Source organism: Acinonyx jubatus, chromosome C2 (assembly GCF_027475565.1).
Source record: "Acinonyx jubatus isolate Ajub_Pintada_27869175 chromosome C2, VMU_Ajub_asm_v1.0, whole genome shotgun sequence".
NCBI classification, from domain to species: Eukaryota; Metazoa; Chordata; class Mammalia; order Carnivora; family Felidae; genus Acinonyx; species Acinonyx jubatus.
In genome coordinates, this window is record NC_069384.1 from 51808880 (window position 1) to 51833435 (window position 24556).

The 24556-nt window shown below is 35.4% G+C and overlaps 1 protein-coding gene across 2 annotated transcripts in view; it reads left to right on the forward strand.

Annotated features, from left to right (window-relative positions):
* Nucleotides 1–24556, forward strand: part of ALCAM (activated leukocyte cell adhesion molecule) — a 206994-nt gene that overhangs the window by 148092 nt on the left and 34346 nt on the right. For both annotated transcript variants that reach the window (XM_053220797.1, XM_053220796.1), the window contains exons 2-6: nucleotides 6090–6190; nucleotides 9904–10123; nucleotides 16933–16997; nucleotides 18431–18518; nucleotides 18978–19160. In XM_053220797.1, coding sequence (XP_053076772.1) covers nucleotides 6090–6190; nucleotides 9904–10123; nucleotides 16933–16997; nucleotides 18431–18518; nucleotides 18978–19160 — 657 coding nt within the window. The remainder of the gene's footprint in view (nucleotides 1–6089; nucleotides 6191–9903; nucleotides 10124–16932; nucleotides 16998–18430; nucleotides 18519–18977; nucleotides 19161–24556) is intronic.

The window sequence follows — 24556 nt, forward strand, 5'->3', positions numbered from 1 at the left end:
TATTTTTGAAAGGGAGAGAGAGAGTGCAAGTAGGGGAGGGGCAGAGAGAGAGGGAGACGCAGAATCCAAAGCAGACTCCAGGCTCCGAGTTGTCAACACAGAGCCCGACGTGGGGCTCGAACTTACAAACTGTGAGATCATGACCTGAGCCGAAGTCAGACCCTCAACCAACTGAGCCACCCAGGCGTCCCATGGAAGATACTTTAAAGGCATCTACTTCATGGTCTGTCAATAGAGTATGGTATTTTATCATATTAAATAAAATACATGTGATATGTATAGCTTAGAAAGCATATATGGTGTGTATAATTTGTGCTTGATTGTAGTACATGAAGTAGATTTGCTAAAACAGAATATAATTCTGTGGGGTGCTAGGGTGGCTCAGTCAGTTGAGCTTCAGACTCTTGATTTTGGCTCAGGTCATGATCTCGGGGTCATGGGATTGAGACCTGCATCCCAGGACCTGCTTGGCATTCCCTCTCTCTCTCTCTCTCTCTCTCTCTCTCTCTCTCCCTCAGCCACACCCTCTCTCTCAAAATAAATAAAAATAAACATTAAAGATGAATATTATTTTGTAATCTCTGTGAAGAGATTGGATCTCAAATCCCCAGAGTCTAGAAATCAGTCTCCCTGTCATAGTTTAATATAATATGTCTCTATGAGGAAAACAAAATTGATAATAGCTAAGTGTTAATATGTGCCATTTCTGCCTCAATCCCTCTATTTGCATTCAGTGATTAGTTAGTCCTGTACTAAGATTCTGTTTTACAACAATGATCTCTTTAATGGAAAGCAATTTTCTTGAATAAAAAAGGCCAGTAGTTTAAGATCTAAACTGGTGGCTTTCAACTAGATGGGAGTTTGGTGGGCAGTTTTGCCTTCCAGGTGATATGTGTCTTGTCTAGAGATTTCTTGTTGCCATAACTGAGGGGGAGAGTGCTATTAGTATCACCCAGTGGGCAGAGGCAAGGATGCAGTCCCAACAATAAAGATTTATTCTGCCCAAAGTGTCAGTAGTGATGAGGTTGAGAGACAGTGCTATAAACTGATGTGACAAAATATTTACATGTTTAATTGGAATTGTACATATCTTAATTCATTAATAAAGCACATAGGAACACTAACATGTTTATCTGTCAAAATCAAGTAAATATGAAAGTAATTTCTAAGGATACTTTTCTCATTTCTACTTACCTTCCTCCCCAACAGTTCATCTGCAGAAATAAATTTCTCTAAAATTTCTGTGGAACTGTGATTTAGTTCTTATGTCATAAGCCCTGTGCCAGTTGTAACCTTCTATGGCACCTAACAGAGCTACAGAGCTCAAAACAACGCTTTTTTTTCCCCAAAACAACGCTTTTAAGGATGATGATGCTATTGAAGTATCAGTGCAATAAAAAAAAATTAACCACACCAAATTACAGCATGTAAAAATAGACTCTTTAATTCTTACCCTAGTTTCTGTATTATTTACTGTTCTGCTTCAAATATGGTAGCAAATTCTGAAATTTAATATAACTTTTAAGATACTCACATGTCTCTATTTTATCAATGTGAAGAGAATGATTACTCTGAACTTGATAGTCTTTAAGAATTAATTTATACAGAGGGCACTGGGTGGCACCGTTGGTTGAGCACCTGTTTCTTGATGTTAGCTCAGGTCTCGATCTCAGGGTTGTGAGTTCATGTCCAGTGTGGGCTCCACACAAGGCATGCAGCCCACTTAAAAATTAGTTTATATGGAAAAAGCATATATCACCAATATGGCCAAAATTATTATATTTTTATTAGTGCAGTTAGAAATAAACTATGGTCACCTAATTTCAAAATTACACCAGAATCTGCTTCAGTGCCTCCTTAAATTATTTGCTGTACAAAATCTATACCTATGTTGTATTTATGATCACTTGTCTGAGATGTTATATGTCGGAATTATTGGGCCACCAGATTTTTCCTATGCTATTCATTTCCCATTGTATTTTTATTGAATTCTCCTGTATAACCTTTCCAGTTCTCTTGGTCTTTATCTTTAGTTAATAAGTCTTTGTAAAAAAAAAATCTTAAATAATTACATACTGCTTCTCAAGTATAACGTGTTTTTGCATTTTATTTTATGTCAGACATTTTGATAGCAATAGCAATATTAATAATTCATAACAATACCTTATATTTATAAAACATATTTACTACAGAAGGTTTTTAACCCAGTTTAAAATATCTTATGGCATATACATATATGCATAGATATAATGCGTACCACCTAGAAATGCACACATTTGTGCGCACACACATTCTTTCCATATTTTATCTTTAGCTTCTTTGAGGAATGACATTATAGCCATTCTATATTTGCAATAATCCAATAATCTCTAGGTTATAAAACCATGAATAATTTAACCAACTAATATTACAGGGAGAAAACTGCAGAGGAATTTTAGTGAGCTAAATTCAATTCAGACTTGGCAAATCAAAGATAAAATCTTTTGCTTCTATGAAAAGTACAAACAGAACCATTTATGTTGACAGGTTCTTTGGGTGTGTGTGTCACTGACACTTCATCTCAAAGACTGAGACATCTGTAGAAATCAGGATGCTAATTCATCACCAAATCACAGTGGTTTTGTAGCCACTCTATCTCTACAGGGTTAGGGATGTTAGCTCTACTGCACATTCAAGTAGTCTTAGTCTCTGCATCAGATGAACCTGGGAGTTGGTATACTCTTAGGAAAGAGGAAAGTTGATGTGTATAGCCAACTTGAAAATGATTTCTGAAATCACATCAGTGACTCCTAATACAATCCAACTGATTATTATTCATTGTGCCCTAGGTCTGTAGACCAGTTCTTCCATCTGTAACCGTTGGCCTTTTACCTACTGCCCTCATTCTTGTCACATGTTTTATTTCCCTTAGGTTTATTATTCTCTTAAGAGTCCCGTCCTGGCTAATTTGGGATATCAAGCTGTCATTAAAAGACCCAACTCATGAATTCTTAAATACTTTTAAAAACAACCCTTTGCTTTGTAGTCATCACAGTAAGAAAAAAAGACATTTCACATCATCGTTTGCAAAACACAGAGCACAAATAATCCTTACTTTCTCTTGAAATTAATAAGTAAGTTCCATAGAGAGAAATATTCTCTTCTATAGTGTCATCCATGAATTATCATAAGATTGTTTGCTTTGTGTTTGTTTCTCTTCAAGAATGAGTGCCATGCAAGCAAATCCACGTTCTCTGCACATCAGAGACAATCTAAGACAGCCTTCAGAATCCCCAAAGTTACACTGTTCCCAACTTCTCCCTGATTTTCAAAGATGTTAATGTAATAACCAAAATGAAAAGGACTTCAGAATATTCAAGTGAGAAATCTAATACGATGTCTGTTCAATGCCAGGCATTGCTCTTGGGGATACAAAGATAAGAATATTTTGTCCTATTCCTTTATTGTTGCACTTCCATCATGCTAATAAAACGCTATGTACTTGAAATTCATGTAACTTTAAATTTTATTACGGGGGCACCTGGGTGGTTCTGTTGGTTAAGTGCCCGTCCAACTCTTGATCTCATCGGGTCATGATCCCAGCGTCGTGGACTTGAACCCTGTTTTGAGCTCTGCACTGACAGCACAGAGCCTACTTGGGATTCTTTCTCTCTCTCTCTCTCTCTCTCTCTCTCTCTCTCTGCCCCTCCCCCACTCATGTGCACGCTCTGTCTCTCAAAGTAAATAAATTTAAAGAAAATAAAATCTGGGGCGCCTGGGTGGCTCAGTCGGTTAAGCAGCTGACTTCGGCTCAGGTCATGATCTCGCGGTCCGTGAGTTTGAGCCCCGCGTCGGGCTTTGTGCTGCCAGCTCAGAGCCTGGAGCCTGTTTCAGATTCTGTGTCTCCCTCTCTCTGACCCTCCCCCGTTCATGCTCTGTCTCTCTCTGTCTCAAAAATAAATAAACGTTAAAAAAAAAAGAAAAAAAAAAGAAAAGAAAATCTATTGCAAAATTTGGTATCTATATAGCACATAAATTCTATAGGGAAGAAAAAAGTGGTCTGTAAGAAATAGGAAAGAATTACACTTTTTGCAAAAATAATTTTCTTATTTTTCCTGTATACCTGGTAAAGGATTCACCTCATTGGTACCTAAGCTTTATAAACTGGTTTCACTTCTTGACCAACCATGGGAGTACCACCAGTTGTCAAAAAAAGGTGTGCTTTTATAATGATGGGAAATAGAGGTGTGTATCCTGTCATAATTTAAGGTACAGATGGAGATCATCTTAGAGTCATTACATATTTAAGCAACTTGCTATATACTGATGAAAAAACAAAATGTCAAATCAGAAAATAGTTTTCTTGGGCTGACGTCCCTGCATCGGTGTAGTACATGAACAGATTTTAAAATACATAATAAAAGTTCCACATCTAGGATACAAAGTAGTATAGAAAACAAGCACTATATTGAAAAATAAAGTAATTTCTTAATTCTCATTAGTTTGCATATCTGCAACCACATATCTAAACCCTCACAACTGAAGAGACCATTTCTTCATTTACAGTCTTATGCTCTGCGATGGTTCTAAGTTAAAAGGAATTAGCATTGCAGTATGGGAAACACTAAACAATTTATAAATTAGTGAGGTAATTTTTTATTATAATACCATACATACAATAAACAGTTTTGGTAAATTACTTTAATAGCAAGTGAAAAACACATTATTATGACTTATAATTTGTATTCTTTATTTTAATCATGTTAAAAATTCTGGAAACTAGTTGTTATGTGGCATGTTTACATGAAGTTTGTGTTTGTAATAATGATTTTGTTCACTGAGCAAAATTGCTTTAAAGGGAAGTATCTTCCTTGGTTGATAGAATTTTAAAATAGGAATTTTATTACCTTTTTTTTTCTCTACTAAGATTAATGATTTTTATCCCCATATGAAATTTTCCTACACATTGTGACGGATGGGTAACAGTGAAAGATAGTGTTCATTCTGTCTTGTTTCCTCAGTAAATCATAAAATGGTATTTATTTGTGTTGCAAATTGCCTTAGCTTTGCACTTCAGCACCACCTGGTGGACAAAATATCTTTTTTCCCCCTCTACAGTTTAAAATAGCCCCTTCATACTCTATATCCAATTATGACACATCTTAATAGATATTTAATTGAAAACATATTTAATATTAAAAACAGTTGTGAACAAACTAAGATAAAAAATCTGAGATGTTTCCTAAGTACTATTGCCAAGTTAAATCCCTGAGGCTTTTAAACTTCATGAATATATACAGATTTGTATAGTATGTTGCATACATATGCTAAAGTTGGGGAGGGGTTTGACAATTTAATTTTTATCATCTAAATTTTTCCTCGATAAAAAATTAAATAAGATCAGGAAGTTTTCTGTACTTTAGTAGCAGATTATGGTTTGAGTTAGATTGTCTATCCAAAATTCAGAGTAACCACTTGGTAAACACTTTACGAAGAATTTTTATGCTACAGATTCCTGTCTTGTTAATATTTTATGTGTAATTAAAATTAAAACCAGTATATTAACCATTGCTACTATAAAATAAGCCATTTTCAGTTTCATTTTTCTACTTTTAAAATTTAGTTGTGGTCTTATGTGTTCTCAGTTTTTAATAGTTTTTTAAAATTTTCCAGAGGTTAAATTTGACAGTATTTTCAATGAAAAACACAAATACATATAAAGCTAATTTTGAGAATTTTAAAAATGCTGATCTTTGTGTAGTTCCATGTGACTATGAAATAGAGTATAATTTTTTTCTTATGGCATCCAGTTAAGAAGAGAATATCCTTTCAGATTCCACTATGTTCCTTTGTGATACACACTTATCTATTCCCTGGTAAAATTGAGGGGTCTATAAATTTGAATGTGTGACATTCCAAAGCTTAGTAGCTAAAGAAGAATTGTTGCTATTTAAGTAGGAAGTATGTTCTAGCTTCATGCTTTCTATAGTCATATAAGATAAAATTATAATAGATAATCTTCATTAAGACATATATCTTGAACTGAAGTTATTTGCTTGGTTACTTCAAGAAAACATTTAAAATCTCTTTTTTCTTCCTTTCATCTAAAGGCCTTGGATGGTATACTGTAAATTCAGCATATGGAGATACCATTATTATGCCTTGCCGACTTGATGTACCTCACAATCTCATGTTTGGAAAATGGAAATATGTAAGTGTGACCTACCTTGGACTTGGTTAACTGCTTCTAGTTTTTGATTTTTGTTTGTTTGTTTGTTTGTTTGTTTGTTTTTGAGATACTATTCCTTCTGTGAGTAAATGTGAATTTCAAATGAACATAATGGCAATATTCAACTGTGAGTACAAGTGTAGGAAGGTAGAATTAATGTGTTGAATATCTCAAAAGAGTAATTCCTAAGTCTTACATAAGAAGTGCTATTTTAAAATAAAGCCAATAAACACGTAATTCTTAGATCATATTAGTCTGAAAGATTTAGCCTTAAATGTTAGAGGCAGAGGAAAAGGCAGAGTTCCAGAGTAAAATCAGTGGAATATAGGACAGAGCTCAGTGAAAGACGGCAGCCTTTCTCCATATACTCATGTTCTGTTTGGTGTGGCTATTGCAAAGGCAAAATACACTAGTTGTTAGAGTACCCAAATATTCATTGGGAATTAGTCATCAGCGTTAGAAGCTTGTTTTTAGTATTGTCTTAGGAACATATTGATGTGGCAGGTCCTTTTTACATTTAACATTTGTTCCTTTAGTCATTTCTTACAGATAGCACATCATATCGTCTCAGGTGTCAAGGTACAGATGGGTCTGGAAATGGAGGGTAGATATCCTGGTAGATGGATATAGGGTGGCTAGGTAACATCTAGTGATAAAATGTTTCAACCTAATTACCGAAACCAACAAAAGGTAGCTGTGTGGCACAATTTCCTAAGGCTGAATCACACGAGACTCATGGTAGTTTGCAAGCTTAAAGTAGCCATATATTTCCTTGAACACAGTAGGCAGTTTTTCCCAAGTTCCCTGAAATGTTAAAATGTATTTAAATAGGAAAAAAAAAATCCGATGGTCAAATAATTTTTGAAAACTTTATCACAATACTTCTCAGAGCTTTTCACACACTAAAATGTATTATGAATTGTTTAAGATTGATTCATTTCTTAGATTTTTTTAAACACCAACTTTTTCTTTCAAGTGTCTGCCAGAACAAACATTTTGCAGAATACGCTTTGGGAAATGTACTTAAGGTTGCACTCAAGGAAGGATAGAACACAGTCTTTCAAAATGTACGTTCTTAAGTCAAACTGACATATTCTGCCATATACTTGTGGGATTCTGGACACGTGAATGAACCTCCATTGTCTCATCTAGAAAATGAGGTGATAAGAGTAATCTTCCTTACAGTGTTGTGAGGGTTCCATGAAGTAATTCTTATCAGAATATTGACTGAGCCCTTGGCACAAGGTACCTGTTACGACTGTTGGGCTGTGGAGCTCTAAGCCTACGTGCTTGTACGAGGGTCATATGGAAGCAGAGGAAGGGGACTTCCTCTGTGCTCTCCTTCTGATACCTAGATCACAGTGGGCAATTTTGAACTATTTCTGCCTTCTTATAAAACTAGAAATAGTAGGAAGCTATGGCCTATGAGTCTATTCACTCCCCTAAAACTCCAAGCGAGACTACCACATACTTGACCTGTTGCGCCAAACTTCCTGCCAAAATAAATGGAACACAGATGGTGAAACACTGTGATCATAAACATTCCTGATGATAATTCAGGGAATAATTTTCACCTAAACTGAACTGGTACAGTGGTAGTGGAAACAATAATGACAATTTTCAAATTGTTAATTAAGCCAAAATCTTCAGCAATAAACTGATGAGATATATATGAAGTACCATGTGCTCTAAAAACAGTGTTGATTTGTAGACATAGTACAAAGGCTCTAATTTAATGAAAGATAAATGGTAGGTTTGGAAAGAGTGAAAGGGAGCAAACAGGGGAAGGATGGATTAGCTTCTCCCCACCTGCACAGTAATCCCCCTGTGAATAGAGATCATAGTTCCCTGAGTGCCTGTCCACACCTCAGCCCCACCTCTTCTCCAGCATCTGCCTCAGTGCCTGGGACAGAAGGGGTATCTGACAGCTATCAAGAGCAGTACGGTGCAGTCATGATGGAGCTAGGCTGCGGAACTTCAACCTTGGCTCTCCTGGGATACACTAGCTGGGCTCCTGGATGATTTATTTAAGCAACCTCTGTCTGTACTGTGTAATCTGTAAATGGATCTAATATTGCAACTCTAACCTTCAGGGTTGTTATGAGTATTAAATCAGTTAATGCATGGAGAGCCCAAAGAAGATACCTGGCATATAATTAAATGCTCAAAATTTAATAACTATTATTCATTATGTAAATGTTTGAATACAGAAATATAAGGGACTGGTTTAACATCTTTCTCTCAGTGAAGGAATGATTTAGAGCAAGGATTTGCTTTGTAAACCATGGGAAAATTAAAAAATTTAAGGAGAATATTATTGATGTATTCAGATGTTCAACCAAATAAAACTTTTGGACTCTAAAATTAGCTTAGTAATTATCTTGGCTTGGGGTGCTATAACAAAATACCATAGAGTAGGGAGCTTAAACAAAATATATTTATTTCTCATAGTTCTGGAGGCTTGGGAATCTAAGATCAAGGTGCTCGCAGGTTTGGCTCTTTGTGAAGGTCCTTCTTATTTGCAGACAGCTGCCATTTTGCTATGTGCTCATATGACCTGTGTTTTCATGGAGAGAGAGACCTCTCTTCCTCTTCTTATGAGGCTACTAATCCCATCATAAGGGCACCATCCCAGGACCTCATATAAACCTACTTACCTCTCAAAGGCTTCCCCTTCAAATATCAACACACTGAGGGGTTAGGGCTTCAGCATATGAATTTGGTGGTGACCCAAACATTTAGTCCATAACAGTAATAAATATTAATAATTTTAAAAATGTAACTTCCCACAGCACCTTGAACTTTGCCATGCACTTTACAATATTTTATCATATTTTATTTTCTCAAAGGCCTTGTGAGGTAAGTTAAAGGGATTGGCTGCTATGTTAGAGTAAATTGCTTATTCGGTAAAAAGATTTTTGTGGGAGCAAAGGAAGAGATGAATTATATGTCTCGGGCTCTTGGCATAATTGCTCATGCCAGATTATATTTTATTTTGATAATAAGTTTTTACACGAAAGCTCTTTGAGCTAAGTTTTATGACTCACATAGCAAAACTATGGATTTTAGTGATTAATCTGATCCTGTTGCTTAATGGACATGATTGTTTCACAAGGGCAAATACTGTTCCTCCATGAAGGCTCATTAAATTATGTTATGAGTAAAGGTCAGCTGTGTCAGTTTTGGCTGAAAATAAAAGGTGTGGACATTTGAAGTATGTGGATTAAAGTAATGAATATGCAAAAGATAACCGTCCAGGATTTCTAAATTAGTGTTTGCAGCCCATGTGTATGCTTGCTGGGAAGGTTAGCTGAATATCATTTTGTACATTTGCATGTTTGTTTTCATCTATTTTTTTCTTTTATATTAGACCTAATGCCAGCCCTTGTTGGTTTCAGAACAGTCACTAATTCTGTTGTTTGGATGCAAGGAAAGTTAAGACTCCAATAGCTTTGTCTTTCAATTTTCACATATTTAAACTGATAACCTGTAAAAGAACTTACAGCCTCTCCTCTTATGAAGAGTAATTTTCTGTAACCAAAGAATTTATGTGAAGCTCATATCCACAATGACTCTTCGTAGACAGAACTATAAATATTGGTAGAAGAATATGGCCAAGGAAATTGTGTTACTTTGGATGTAATCCTGAAACATCTGAATATGCTTGTTTTAAAATGTGTTATTTTAATTTTTAGGAAAAGCCCGATGGCTCCCCAGTATTTATTGCCTTCAGGTCCTCTACAAAGAAAAGTGTGCAATATGATGATGTGCCAGAATACAAAGACAGATTGAGCCTCTCAGAAAACTACACTTTGTCTATCAGTAACGCAAGGATCAGTGATGAGAAGAGATTTGTGTGCATGCTAGTAACTGAGGACAACGTGTTTGAGGCACCTACAACAGTCAAGGTGTTCAGTAAGTAGTCTGTGGTGTAACTGCTAAGTGGGATTGATGGCTTGTACTAGAAAATGTTCTTTAGAAAGAAGAGTGAACTCTCTGTGGTGTCTCCACAGCAGGTATCTGTAAAGAGGACTTCTAACAATCTTCATTCTGCTCATGCATGCTGTCAGTGAGGAAAACCAAAAACCTGAATTTCAAATAGGAGTTTTGCAGTGAGGAACTAGAAGAATATCCTCTGTTGTTTTGTTGGCTAAAATTTCCTGTGATATGAAGTACTACAAGTGAAAACTGGCATGTGATCTTTAACTTTCACTGACACGTACAAATAAATGTTCTGTGAAATATACATAGCTATACGATACACATACTTGTGCATATCAGGCATACACACACACACACACACACATATATATATACATATATATATGTATTAGGCTGAATAATATAAAATTAAGATTTTGATATATAAAAACAACAAAATACAGGCAAATCCAAGCCATGTTATAAATGAGAAATCTAAGCTTTCTGCATGCGTGTGTGTGCATGTATGTATAGTACTATATACGCACACACGTGCACACACACACATATATATCCTGGCCTTTAATGCCATTGCTATATTTCTTCAAAGTGTTCACTTGTATTAGCAAATTGCTCCAAAATTAAAAAAAAAAAAAAAAGCTCACCACACCCTGAATGTGTATGTGGAATACACCAAGGAGAAAAAGTAGAGTAGGGTTGGAAGAAGAGAAGTCAGCAGAAGAAACTTGGAGTAATTACTGTAGTCATTATGGCAAAGTTACTTTGCCTAATGATAATATATAGTTAATGTTACTGTGCAAATAGCTATGTAAATGAGTGACTTGAGAAGTTCTAATTAAAACATTTTATCTTTTAATATTCAAATAAAAATCCCACCTCCTATTACATCATAATATTTTAGAAATTACAGGGAGAAAAATTGGTCACAAACGTTTCAGAATGCCAGTCTTTTTTAATTAGGGTAGAAGGTCTCACTTTTCAATTTTTTCCCTGTTTTCTGATAACTTGACAGCACCTAGAAATTATTAAAATAAATAGGGAAGACAGAAACCTAGAGGGGCTTGCTACTACAGAAAACAATCATGGATTTTCCCCATTTTTCTTGTAACAGCCTATGCGACTAAGGAGAACTGTCCCTAAGTATTTACATAGATTTCAAAGCTCCTATGGGCTCATGACATGGATTCAAAGAATGTTTGTACTATCAAAGGAAACCTTTGTTCTCCAGAACCTTGTAAAAGCAATTATATGTTTCAATTGATTACCTTTCAGCTTAGAAGGCACTTTCCAGAAAACATCCACCCTTTTCAGTCATTTTATGACTCAAACCAAATTCCAAGTATTTGCCAGTCATGCCTTCCATTAAATACCCCAAATAATAGGCACCCTTTATTTACCAGTGTTCCATGTATTTTTATTTTTCTTTTTTTCTTTCTTTCTTTCTTTCTTTCTTTCTTTCTTTCTTTCTTTCTTTCACTTCACTTTGATGTTATTAGGAAGATGGATGGTGCACTTCTAGGGACACTTTTTGTAAAGAGAATAAACCAAAATCATTTTTTTTTATTAGGCCATGATGTCATAAATATAAGTACACAACAAGAATGTCGCACAGTAGGTAGAGATTAAGTCACAGCTCCCTGAAGTTTACATGTATTGATTTGTCATTGTCGGGTTTCTTTTTCACTGTGTTAAAAATTATCAAATAGCAAGATGGTCTACAGGAAAGTTGAGAAAATCCAGGTTGTTTCCTTTAGAAGAATCATTTGTGACAATTTTCAGAATATACTTTAAAAATATCATACAGCAATTTGAAAAAAAAATCCAGTTGGTCTACTTTGATAAAATTTGTATGCTATTTTGGAATACAGAGGATTTCCATGATTGTGAAAACAAACTCACACCCCACATACTGTCAGCACATCCCTACCCCCCCTCTCTTTTGAATGTTGTTGAAAACAAAGTGATTCTCAGAAACAGAATTTGCATTCTAGGCTCTGGGCCAGGGAGAATTTAAACAGACAAGTTACACACTCTTGAAAATGGCATTTTATATTAGAAGCCGTGGGACCTCCAAGTCCAATTAAATGAACAGCGCAGCTCATGATAAGGAAAGTGTTTGCAAAAGCATATAGAGGCTTTGCTTTTTTAAAAAAATAATGAATTTACTTTGGGTCACATTTTGTGAAGCAAACAACAGCTGTGACAGGGAGGCTTTTATTCTGTGCATGTATATATTGCAGGCACTTAAGAGTTACTAGACTCATCAATCAGTCCTCTGTTTCCTTCTGTCAAATCACCTAGCAACATGCACTGTGTACTATAGAATCAAGTATGGTTAACGTGAGCTAATCCCAGATCAGCTTGCTGCAGAGTGCCATCCTCATGGGCAAACTCAAACTGTTTTTATTCAAAGTGAGGCCATGACTGATGACTCTGTTACCTCTGGTGTAGGTTTGTTTGTTTAGTTTTAAACTGTATCTCAGATACAATAGTCATGCCCATAAAGCAAGCCAGATTCAAATAAGTCCCATTTTTTATTGCCACTAGTACAGCTTTTTATTTTCTTTTTCCTTTTTTTAAAGTTTATTTATTTTGAGAGAAAGACAGCAAGCAGGGGAGATACAGAGAGAAGGAGAGAGAGAATCCCAAGCAGGCTCTATGCTGTTAGCACAGAGCCTAGTACAAGGCTCAAACTCATAAACCATGAGATCATGACCTGATCCCAAACCAGGAGTACAACACTTAACCGACTGAGCCACCCAGGTGGCTCTTGCACAGCTTTTTAAAAAATAATTGGATGGCATCAGAATTAAACTGTGTTTGCATTTAATGCACATTTGAAGTTCATAAAAAAATTTCAGAATCAACAGTAGAGACTTTAAAGGTCTGAAAGATTCATTGCAGTCATTGTACAAAAGTCTTGGAGCTCAAAAGAGTACCCAGATTGCCAACTGGCTGTCAGTAGTTTAACAGAAACATCACCCACTGGTTATCAGAAGACCTGGCTTTGTTAGGTCTGCTGCTAATTTCTGACTTTGGGGAGGTTTACTAGTCTGGCACTACCATTCTCTCATCAACAGTAAAATGACTGCTTTGAATTTGTGGGTGGTTTTCCTACTGTGTTCCTAGGATTTTCTTGAGTAGCTAATGAAGAGGGCTGGTAGGTCAGGTGAGGCACTGCTTCGATTAGTTAGCCTTCCACCCACTCGGTCTTTCAAAGTTTTTTCGTGATAATTCATTTAGGAACAACAACATAAAAGGGACAATGGCTCTAGCTCTAAAAAGGCATTTGAAAACCACAGTCTAGGCTAATTGGTAAGCCCTCCTGTACTCTACTGTCTGGTGTTAAAAGGAAGACTGTTTCCATGACATAGAGTCGGTGGACACTTGGACCAGCTCTTCCCTTAGAGATGGGCAGTGCTGGTTGACTTCAAACAGTTACTTTAGAGCTTTCATTTGAACACTGTTCTCCATGTTTTATTAGAACTGAGCACCCTTCCTCTCCCCCTGCCCTGTAAAAGTTAATCAACCTGCAAGGAATTTTTTTTTTTTTTTTAACTGAAGGAAGCAGAAAATGACCTATTTAACAAATGAGACCTACACAGTATATTTTATTTTGATTCTCTAAATATAAAAAGTACTTTCCCCATCTCTTGAGGAAAATAAGCTATAAGAGGTAAAGTACTCTTATAAAGTACAAAGTACTTTATAACAAAGTACTTTATGACAAAGTACTGAGAAGCTCTCGTGAATCAATGTAACCAGTGCACCTTTTTTTTCTTTCTTTCCTCCCATATCAAATTGAGCTGTCCTATGTGTGGTATTTGGTAATAGCACTGTATATTGTGGGTGATATAGGAAGTTTTGTCTTCATCACTTCTTCCTCAGCTGGCTGTGATGCTCTTGCAGAATTATTTTACTAATGCAAATAAATTTCTTGTATGACTTTTCCTTTCAATTCTACATTCAGTTATGAATCCCTAAATTATACTAAGACATAATTCATGTAAAGTTTTTTTTTTTAAACACTTCGGAATCAATATGCAATTTTGCTAAAATAGTACGTGTCCTCTTTTATGGCTCTCCAACTAATACCCATTGATTGTTACAAACTAATGTAAGAAAATTACATATAAAATATCTAGTGGGTTTGAAACCAAAGTTTGGGAGAAAAGAACTCAAAGAATTCCAGTAGCCATTACCATTATTCCACAATACCCATTGTGACTCTTCCAAATAAAAAAAAATGAGTTACAAAGTGGAGTGGTCTAAACTTTAAGCACTCTTCACCAGGTTTCCTGTTTTTTCCAGTTTCATCTTATTGAAAAAAACTATACATTTTAGAAAATGTTTATGGAAGAAATGTAAACATGGCCATGTGTAAAGGATCAACATTTGTAACACAACAAGTATTTATGATCTTATGTGCACTGGACATCACAAGGTTACGAAACAGAAGAATATATATATATATATTCTTCATAAGAGGACATATGCGCCCAGCCGTTTTGGTATATAGTTTTTTTTGGCAAACTTAGAAAGTAATGAAGCTTAGCAACACCACCCACCTACATTTTGTATTAAGAGCCTCAATTAAAAAAAAAGGAACCTCAGATTTTTTTTCAGTTGATTTTTCATATCTCTTTATGTATTCCAGGCCTATAGATACTACTGAAGGGGAAACAAACACAAAAATTGTTCTTTTTTTCTTCTTAATTTTGATTCTTGATTGACTACATAAATTAATTTAATATCTTACCTCTCTTATGCTCTCAGAGAGGTATCACTAAATAATTGATTTTGGTTCCCAGAGAACTTTGGCTTACTTACTTAAGCACCAAGAATTTTCATCTTGTTTAAATATTTTGAATGTAGCCTTCTCTCAAATGTTTTAGACTTTGGCTTAAAACATAAATTCAGAACGGAATGTAATGTTTTATCAGTAACTCAGGGTTGTAATTGTGGACATTAATGACTTTACATTAAAATAGTGATAACACCAGTGTTTAACTGATATATGGAAGGCTTTAGTCCCCTACCCTGTGTTTCCCAGAAATTGCTGTTTATTTTGACTTTTTTTTGGTCCGCTTTTAATAATTTTTTGGTCACATTTCTAACAGCCAGAATATCAGGTTTTACTTCTTGTTTGTGTTAATGTAATTGTCTCTGTTATACCTTTCCATTCTTCTGTATTTTGTCTATTTTCTCTTTCTTATGTTTTGTTTCCAATCTGTATATTTAGAAAACAATCATCTTATGAAAATTGAATTAGAATTATATTTCTAGAGTCAATAGTAAGTAGGTGCTCCTATAATTAAACTGCACAAGCTGAACACATAGGAAGATATACTATTATTATTCATTGTTCCAATTTCTAATATAAAATAATTGCAAAAGGGAAATTAACTCTTAATATTAACATGAAGAAGTTTACTTTTTTTTTTTTTTTTTACATAGTCTTGGTGATATCCATTTTGCCGTTCCAAAGACTTTTTGTCTTCATCTTTATTTTCTGTAATTGTCTGGGTTGGCAGCATATCTGATAACTGAATTGCAAATTGAGTAATAATTATATAAAAGCCAATTTAATCTAGTTTGGTAGTAAAAATTAAAGGTACTAGAGATAGTAATCCATTAGACCATGAACAAAAGAATAACTGGTTGTTTTTATTTGTGTGTTTATATGAAAATAGAATAGTTTTGCTCCTTGAGATTCACAAAAAATCAATACAAAGAGGCAAATTCCATTTTATATAGACTAATTGTTAGAGCAAATTAAAAAGTCCATCAGTGATAGATATGTAACATCAAGGAATAAATAAAGTTTGAATAATGCCTTATTGCTAAGATTTTTAAACATTTATTTATTTATTTTGAGAGAGAGAGAGAGAGAGAGAGCGAGCAGGGGAGGGGCAGAGACAATCCCAAGCAGGCTCCGTGCTGTGAGCCCGGAACTGATGTGAGGCTTGAACCCAGGAACAGTGAGATCATGACCTGAGCCAAAACCAAGAGTCAGATGCTTAACTACTTACCCAATTGAGCCACCCAGGTGCCCTGCTGAGATTTTTAATCAGTTCTTTCTGAGGGCTCTCTTAGAATGGATGCTTACAGAACTTCCTATATTTAAAATGCTCTGTCCATTATCTCAGTTCCAAATTTGAAGGATATCCCCACATTTAAAGTTTCGTAATGTGACTTCACTTTAAAGATGAGGTTTGAGATACACAGAAAACTTGAGCTTCTATATCCCTTAACTCTTTTTAGTTACCATGATTTTAGAGCCATGATTCTCAGTGTGCCTGAGAATCTTATAGGAAACTTGTTTTAAAAAGTAGATTTATATAGGACTTCCCTAGATACTCTGATTCTGCATTTTTAACAAGTACCCACTGTGGATTCAGGTCTTCACCTAAGTAGCTGGAAGTTATTAGTAAATAGAAAGTACACATGATAATCAATTGGAAACAACATTCATATTTAGTATATAAACCTCTGTTTCACTATCAAATCCATATCCACTGTTTATAAAGCATTCATAAAACATTACCAGTATTTTATTTAAAGGTGTAATAGGCATTTAAAATAGTATTTAATATAATAAAGCAAATATTGGGAGGTAGTGGGCTAACCAGATTTCTTAATTACAGATTATATGGGAATGTGGTCTTCATTGCTTGTGCTTGTTTTTCTTTGAATAAGTGAGTTCTTTTTCTATAATCTAAATCATAAATGTCTTTTTGTTCCTTCATGTGTACTTAATACCTTTCTCTACTTAACTTTAGAGCAACCATCTAAACCTGAAATTGTAAGCAAAGCACCTTTTCTTGAAACAGAGCAGCTAAAACAGGTAAGAACTTGGATTAATTGCCTTCACTTAGCTTAATGTTAAATGTCTTCTCCTGGCTTCAGATGCCAGGACAAATAAGGATAGACTTTGCTCTTATGGAGGTGGCAAGGTTGCCAGTGCCAATCAGAAAGTCTGCCCGAGTTAGAGTGGGAACACGGAGGATGATGTAATCATTTCTGAAGGGAGAAGAGTGGGGAATAATCAGACATCAGCCTTTCTTGTTTGAATGAACTGAATGTTAAGTGGAGTCTTAATGTTAAGATGAGTAGATTTTCTCCAAGCCAAGGGTAGAAAGGCTTTCCAACAACATGATACACTATGACATGAAGGAGAATGGCATTTTTAGGAAGCATCAAGTTATTCACTTCGCTGGAACTTTGTGTAGCAGAACAGTGGGCAAGAGAGTACAATAAAAGATAAATCTGGAGAAGTAAAGAGAAGCTGGGTTATGACAAGCCTTATGTAATGGTGGGAGTTTGGACTTTATCCTATTGACAGATCAAACTGTTGAAAAGTTGAGGTAAAGATGTGATAAGATCAGATTTGAACAATCGCATTAGCAGAAGTGTGAAGAGAGGCTGTATTGAGAAGGGACAAACTGGAGTTTACATTTGGGCTAATGGACTAATGATATTATTTTCACTAACTGAAATACCTAAATTTTCCTTTGTGAAGAAAAAACCAAACAGTTCTTTGAATCAGATTAAATTTTTTCTGCATAACAGGGGTGCCTGGGTGGCTCAGGTTGGTAGAGCCTCCAACTCTTGGTTTCAGCTCAGGTCATGATCTGGTGGCTTGTGAATTCAAGCCCTGCCTCAGGCTGTGTGCTGACAGTGTGGAGCCTGCTTGGGATTCTCTCTCTCCCTCTCTGTCTCTCAAAATAAATAAATAAACTTAAATTTTTTTTTTTAATCTTTAAAAAATTTTTACTGCATCACATTTTTTAACAATGCTAGCTATTAAAGTTATAACACGTTTGAAAAAAGTGGTGGGAATTATAGATTTGGTAAGTATATAAGTGTATGTATCTGAACTTGATATAGTACGAGACTGGAGAGGCAGCCCCACTTAATGACTCTTGCATACTAAGATCTGTGAACGATGGGAAAAGCCAATGTTAATGTAGTTATGTTATTTAGTTAATGTTAAAAATGAATAATGTCGAAATGAATTTGGTAATGCTTTTAAATGAATGTGATTTTATTAAAAGTGGCAGCATCTATTGCATATTTTTAAATGGGCAAGACCATAATTTTAAGTATGAGACCTTGTTTTTAATGCAAGAGAGCATTTATTCAGTCCCTCGTCCATGCTCAGATAATGAATGGGTCAGGGAACCTTTGGAATAACTGCATCCTCTGAGGAGTCTAAAACTTTCAAATTGACAACCACTGATGGAAATGAGGTAGCAACATTCCCTCTTCTTTTTGCAGTTGGGAGACTGCATTTCAAAAGACAGTTATCCAGATGGCAACATCACGTGGTACAGGAATGGAAAAGTGCTACAACCTCTTGAAGGAGGTGGGTATGCAGTGGGCAATAAATTCAGATGACCTATTTTGACTTTCTCTTCTCTTGGCATTCCTTAGACTGTCCTGCATCTAAACATATTGCCCTCTTTGATCTATGACTCTATGCTTTGTTACTTTAAGTAACCATTAAGTCATTAAGTGATTCTTTAAAACATCATTTTAGCCCTTGTGTGGAAGAATCAAGAGCAGAGAAAAATTATTTCTGTATATGGCATGTTCTAGACGTTAATTAAAGTGAGTGGGAGATAGGATTCCAGGATTCTATTTCTGTCTGTTTCTCTGATTTCATCGTTCTGAAAAGACATTCTACCTCAGTACATGTCAATTTTCCCTCCTGTTAAATATAGTAAGAAGGACAAAACCACTTCTCAAAGATTTTGCGACATTCTATTAAGTGTTGTGATTTTCCAATGAAAGATGCTATCATTAGTATTCTTATTTTCTTCAGTGGTGGTCATAATTTTTAAAAAGCAAATGGACCCGGTAACTCAGCTCTATACCATGACTTCATCCCTGGAATACAAGGCAACCAAGGCTGACATACAAATGCCATTCACCTGCTCTGTGACATATTTTGGACCATCTGGCCAGAAAACAGTTCATTCTGAACAAGCAATCTTTGATATTTATTGTAAGTAACTATATAATTATGCAATTTAATTTCTGAGAGTATTCAAACGGTATTAATCTTCTAAGTCCCAATCCACATGCTCTTTGAATTCTGCTTTCAACCCCCCATTTCTGTTCTTCACTCAAATAATATCTTTCTCCTTGGAAGACCTTTTAAAATGAATGCTTAACTATCCTATGAAACCTTTCACTTTCCATTTGTCATTTCTGAACATCTCTTCTGTATTCTGCTAGATGCTAAATTCTTTAAAGACATGATCTCTGACTTAGTCTGACCCCTTTGGGTAGTCCTTAGCCTGGCACACAGCTATGAATTTTGTAAGAGTTCAAAATGCCATCTGATTACTTTCTGAATGAATGACAGATGAGTAGAGGCTTATGACTGGTCTTCTAGATATGGGATTTCCATTTTAATGAAAAGATGTATTTTAATAATGGGATCAATTGCATAAGTTTAAATAGGATGTTGTATTCCAAGACATTTGGTTAACTTTATTTAATAGATTGGAAACATAGAATATTATACTAAAAAGGAACCTTCTTGATCATCTGATCTAACAACATTATTTTACTCAGCAGTAAAGTGAGGGTCAGAGACTTGCCCTAAAGTGCCGTGGAGACTGGGTTAGAATCCTTTTCTGCAATGTTGTTCTCTATACTGTAAGGCAGGTGCCAAGATTCAGAGCAAACATACTCATAATGCAGGCCCAGCTCAGTGTGTTTCTAGAAGAGGAGCTTAACTACTTTTGGTCTCAGTTTGGAAAAAAAAATAACTCATAGCGTTGTTATGGAGATTAAGTGAAATCACAGATCTAAAATAGCATCCTATATCGCTCATTAAACTCTTGTTATTAAGTTAGTGTTATTATTACTATACGATCATTATTACTAAGTAAGCATAGAACTAGAGATATCACTTTTGGAGAAATGTAAGAAAGCATGTCATTATTTTTTAAAAATGAATCAAAACTTCTTATAATACTACCGTATGGGTAGAATAACCTAGTACTTCTGCATCTATTCTGGAGAAAGAATAGAAATGCCAGTTGAGCCTTTGGAGAGTTTTGTCTCATCTACATTTCTATTTTGGTTCCATAAAATGCAGAATATTATATAGAAACAAAACTAAAATTCCACTCGCCCTAACAAGAAGAGATTGTTTTGCCTTAAACGTTGTATGTAAGTTTCAACTTGACTTAAAAGCGAGGATTTAAAAGATTTCATTATGTACAGCTTATCTAACATCAAACTATTATTTCTGTAAGTAAAGGCAGAATTCTGTCTGTTCAAAAATATCCAATTGGAAATAAAAACTATCTTGATGTAAGTGCAAGAGTACAAGATAGGAAAGAGCATCAAGATGAGTAATAAGGATGGGGAAATTGGCTTAAGAAAAAACAGGAATGTATGTATCAGTCATGAGGAGTTGGGTAGGCAGAAAAGTCCTTGGAAGAATAAGAAGGAAATGATTTTACTGTGGCTGGATGGGGGGGGGGGGGGCGTGCATTTGGCACAGCTTTTAAGAAGGCAAAATGTATGCAGTGCTGGGCTTCACAGTAAAGATATAAAAGTGCTTAAGATATAGTCCTGGCATTCAAGGAGTTTACTACTCCAATAGAGAAATAAGATAACTACATCAGGAGGAAATTGTCAGTGCAAGGTTGCAAATGGTAAGTGACACTCAGAACTCCGTAAAATAGCCCCCAAAGCTCAGATGCCCAAGAACAGTGATTCTCAGGCTTTTGTGCGCATCAGAATTACCAGAAGGACTTAGAACACAGATCACTGGATCCTGTTCTGAAGTTTCTCATCCAGTAGTTGTGGGGAAGGGTCCAGCACTTTGCATGTGTAACAAATTCCTTGGTGATACTCATGCTGTTCATCAGAGGACCACACTTGGAGACCCACTGCTCTAGGTGACTTCAGAGAGGAGAAGGCGGGAGCTAAACAGAAAGGACAAAGAATACATTCATAATACAGAAATTTGATCAATTTATCTTGAGAAAGATGCACTAGTCTACTCCTACCCTCGTCTCCCTTACCCTGTCCAGTCAGTAATAAAGTTTTATAGAATCTAGTTCTTTAATCTTTATGTTTGTCTGATTCTGCCTCTGACGCTGCCTAAGAATATGCCACCATTTGTCATCGCCAGTATTTCTGTGATTTCCAAAATAATATTCCTTTTGTTCACTCCAAACTGCCCTCCAAGCTGCTGCCAGAAATATCTTTCTAAAAACAAATGTGACCATGTTAGTGCTGTGTGATGACAGTTTTTTAATGACTCCTCAGATCTCTCAGATTAACCTTCACACCCCAAATATTTTTTCTTCCATGTTTTAATTTAAATTCCAGTTAGTTAACATACAGTGTAATATTAGTTTCAGGGGTAGGATTTAGTGATTCATCACTTACATACGACACCAGGTACTCATCACAAGTGCAGTGCCCTCGTTAATCCCCACCACCCGTTTAACCCAACTCCTGCACATCTCCTCTCCAGCAACCCTCAGTGTGTTCTCTATAGTTAAGAGTCTGTTTTATGGTTTGCCTCTCTCTCTTTCTTTTCCCCTACGTTCTTCTGTTATGTTTCTTAAATTCTGTATATGAGTGAAATCATATGTTTCTTTCATAAAATTGTCTTTGATTTATGTTGCTTAGCAAGATACTCTCTAGCTCCATCCACATCATTGCAAATGGCAAGATTTCATTCTTTTTATGGCTGAGTAATATTCCATTATGTGTGTATGTGTATATGTGTGTATATTCCATTGTGTGTGTGTGTGTGTGTGTGTGTGTGTGTGTGTGTGTGTATACACATACAAACACACATCCCACTCTTCTTTATCCATTCATCAGTTGATAGACATTTTGGCTCTTTCCACAATTTGACTATTGTTGATAATGCTGCTATAAACATCAGGGTGCAAGTAACTTTCATATTAGTATTTTTGTATCCTTTGGGTAAAGGATAGTGCAATTGCTGGGTCATAGGGTAGTTCTTTTTTTAACTTTTTGAAGAACCTCCATACTGTTTTACAGAGTGACTGTACCAGTTTGCATTCCCACCAATGGTGCAAGAAGGTTCCCCTTTCTCTGCATCTTCACCAATGCCTGTTGTTTCCTGTATTGTGAATTTTAGCCATTCTGACAGGTTTGAGGTGATATCTCACTGTAGTTTCGATTTCAGTTTCCCTGATGATGGGTAATACTGAGCATCTTTTTATGTCTGTTAGCCATTTGTATGTCTTCTTTCGAAAAATGTCCATCCATGGGCATGGTCTTCTGCCCATTTTTTAACTGGATTATTTGTTTTTTGGATGTTGAGTTCTATACATTTTTGTATATTTGAATACTAATCCCTTATCAGATATGTCATTTGCAAATACATTCTCCCATTCTGAAGATTGGCTTTTAGTTTTGTTGATTGTTTTGTTCACTGTGCAGAAGCTCTTTATCTTGGTGAGGTCCCTTTATAGTTCAGGTTTCTTTTGTTTCTCTTGCCTCAGAAGACATATCTAGACATATCTATGAAGAAATTGCTACGGCTGATGTGAAAGAGGTTACTGCCCTTGTTGTCCTCTAAGATTTTGATGGTTTGCTGTCTCACAGTTAAGTCATTCATCCATTTTGAATTTATTTTTGTGTATGGTGTAAGGAGGTGATCTAGTTTCATTCTTTTGCATGTTGCTGTCCAGTTTTATCAGCACCATTTGTAAAGAGGCTATCTTTTTTCCATTGGATATTCTTTCCTGCTTTGATAAAGTTTAGTTGATCATATAGTTGTGGGTCCATTTCTGAGTTTTCTATTTTGTTCCATTGATCTGTGTCTGTTTTTGTTCCAGTACCATACTGTCTTGATGACTATAGCTTTATAATATAGCTTAAGGTTCAAAATTGTGATGCCTCCAGCTTTGCTTTGCTTTTCCAAGGTTCCTTTGGCTATTTGGGGTCTTTTGTGGTTCCATACAAATTGTAGGATTGTTTGTTCTAGCTCTGTGAAAAATGCTGGTGGTATTTTGGTAGAGATTGCATTAAATGTGTAGATTGCTTTGGGTAGTATCAACATTTTAACAATATTTATTCTTCCATTCCAAGAGCAGAGAAAGTTTTTGCATTTCTTTGTGTCATCTTCCATTTCTTTAATGAGTGCTTCATAGTTTTCAGATCTGTACTCTGAAAACTTTTACCTCTTTGGTTACATTTATTCCTAGGTATTTTATGGTTTTTGGTGCAATTGTAAATGGGATTGATTCCTTGATTTTTTTCTGTTCTGCTGCTTCATTATTGGTTTCTGGACATTGATTTTATGTCCTGTGACTCTACTGAATTCATGTATGAGTTCTAGCAATTTTTGGTGGCGTCTATCAGGTTTCTACACAGAGTATCATGTCATCTGCAAATAGTGAAAGTTTGACTTCTTCCTGGTGATTGGATGGATTTTATTTCTTTTTGTTGTTTGATTACTGAGACTGGAACTTCCAGTACTATGTTAAATAGTGGTGAGAGTGAACATCTTTATCTTGTTCCTGATGGTAGAAGAAAAGGTCTTAGTTTTTCCCCATTGAGGATGACATTAGCTGTTTTTGTTGTTGTTGTTGTTGTTGTTTATGTGGCCTTTATTATGTTGAGGTATATTCCCTCTATCCCTAATGTTTTTAGGGTTTTTATCAAGAATGGATGTTGTACTTTGTAAAATGTCCTTTCTGCATATTGATAGTATCATGGTTCTTATCCTTTCTTTTCTTAATGTTGGTGTATTAACGTTGATTGATTTGCAAATATTGAACCACCCTCGCAACCAAGGAATAAATCCCACTTGATCATGGTGAATGATTCTTTTAATGTACTGTTGGATTCAATTTGCTAGTATTTTGTTGAGAATTTTTGTGTCCATGTTCATCAGGGATATTGGCCTATAATTCACTTTTTTAGTGGAGTCTTTGTATGGTTTTGGAATTAGGTTAATGCTGACCTCATAGAATGAGTTTGGACGTTTTCCTTCCTTTTCTAGTTTTTGGAGTAGTTTGAGAAGAATAGGTATTATCTCTTCTCTAAATGTTTGGTAGAATTCCTCTGTGAAGCCTTCTGGCCCTGGACTTATGTTTGTTGGGAGATTTGTGATTATTGATTCAATTTCTTTGCTGGTTTTTGGTCTGTTCGCATTTTCTGTTTCTTCCTATTTCAGTTTTGGTAGTTTATATGTTTCTAGGAATTTATCCATTTTTTCCAGATTGTCCAATTTGTCGCCATATAATTTTTCATAATATTCTCTTATAAGTGTTTGTATTCTTGTTATGTTGGTTGTTATTTCTCCTGTCTCATTTGTGATTTTATTTATTTGGGTCCTTTCTTTTTTCTTTTTGGTAAGTCTGGCTAGGGGTTTATCAATTTTATTAA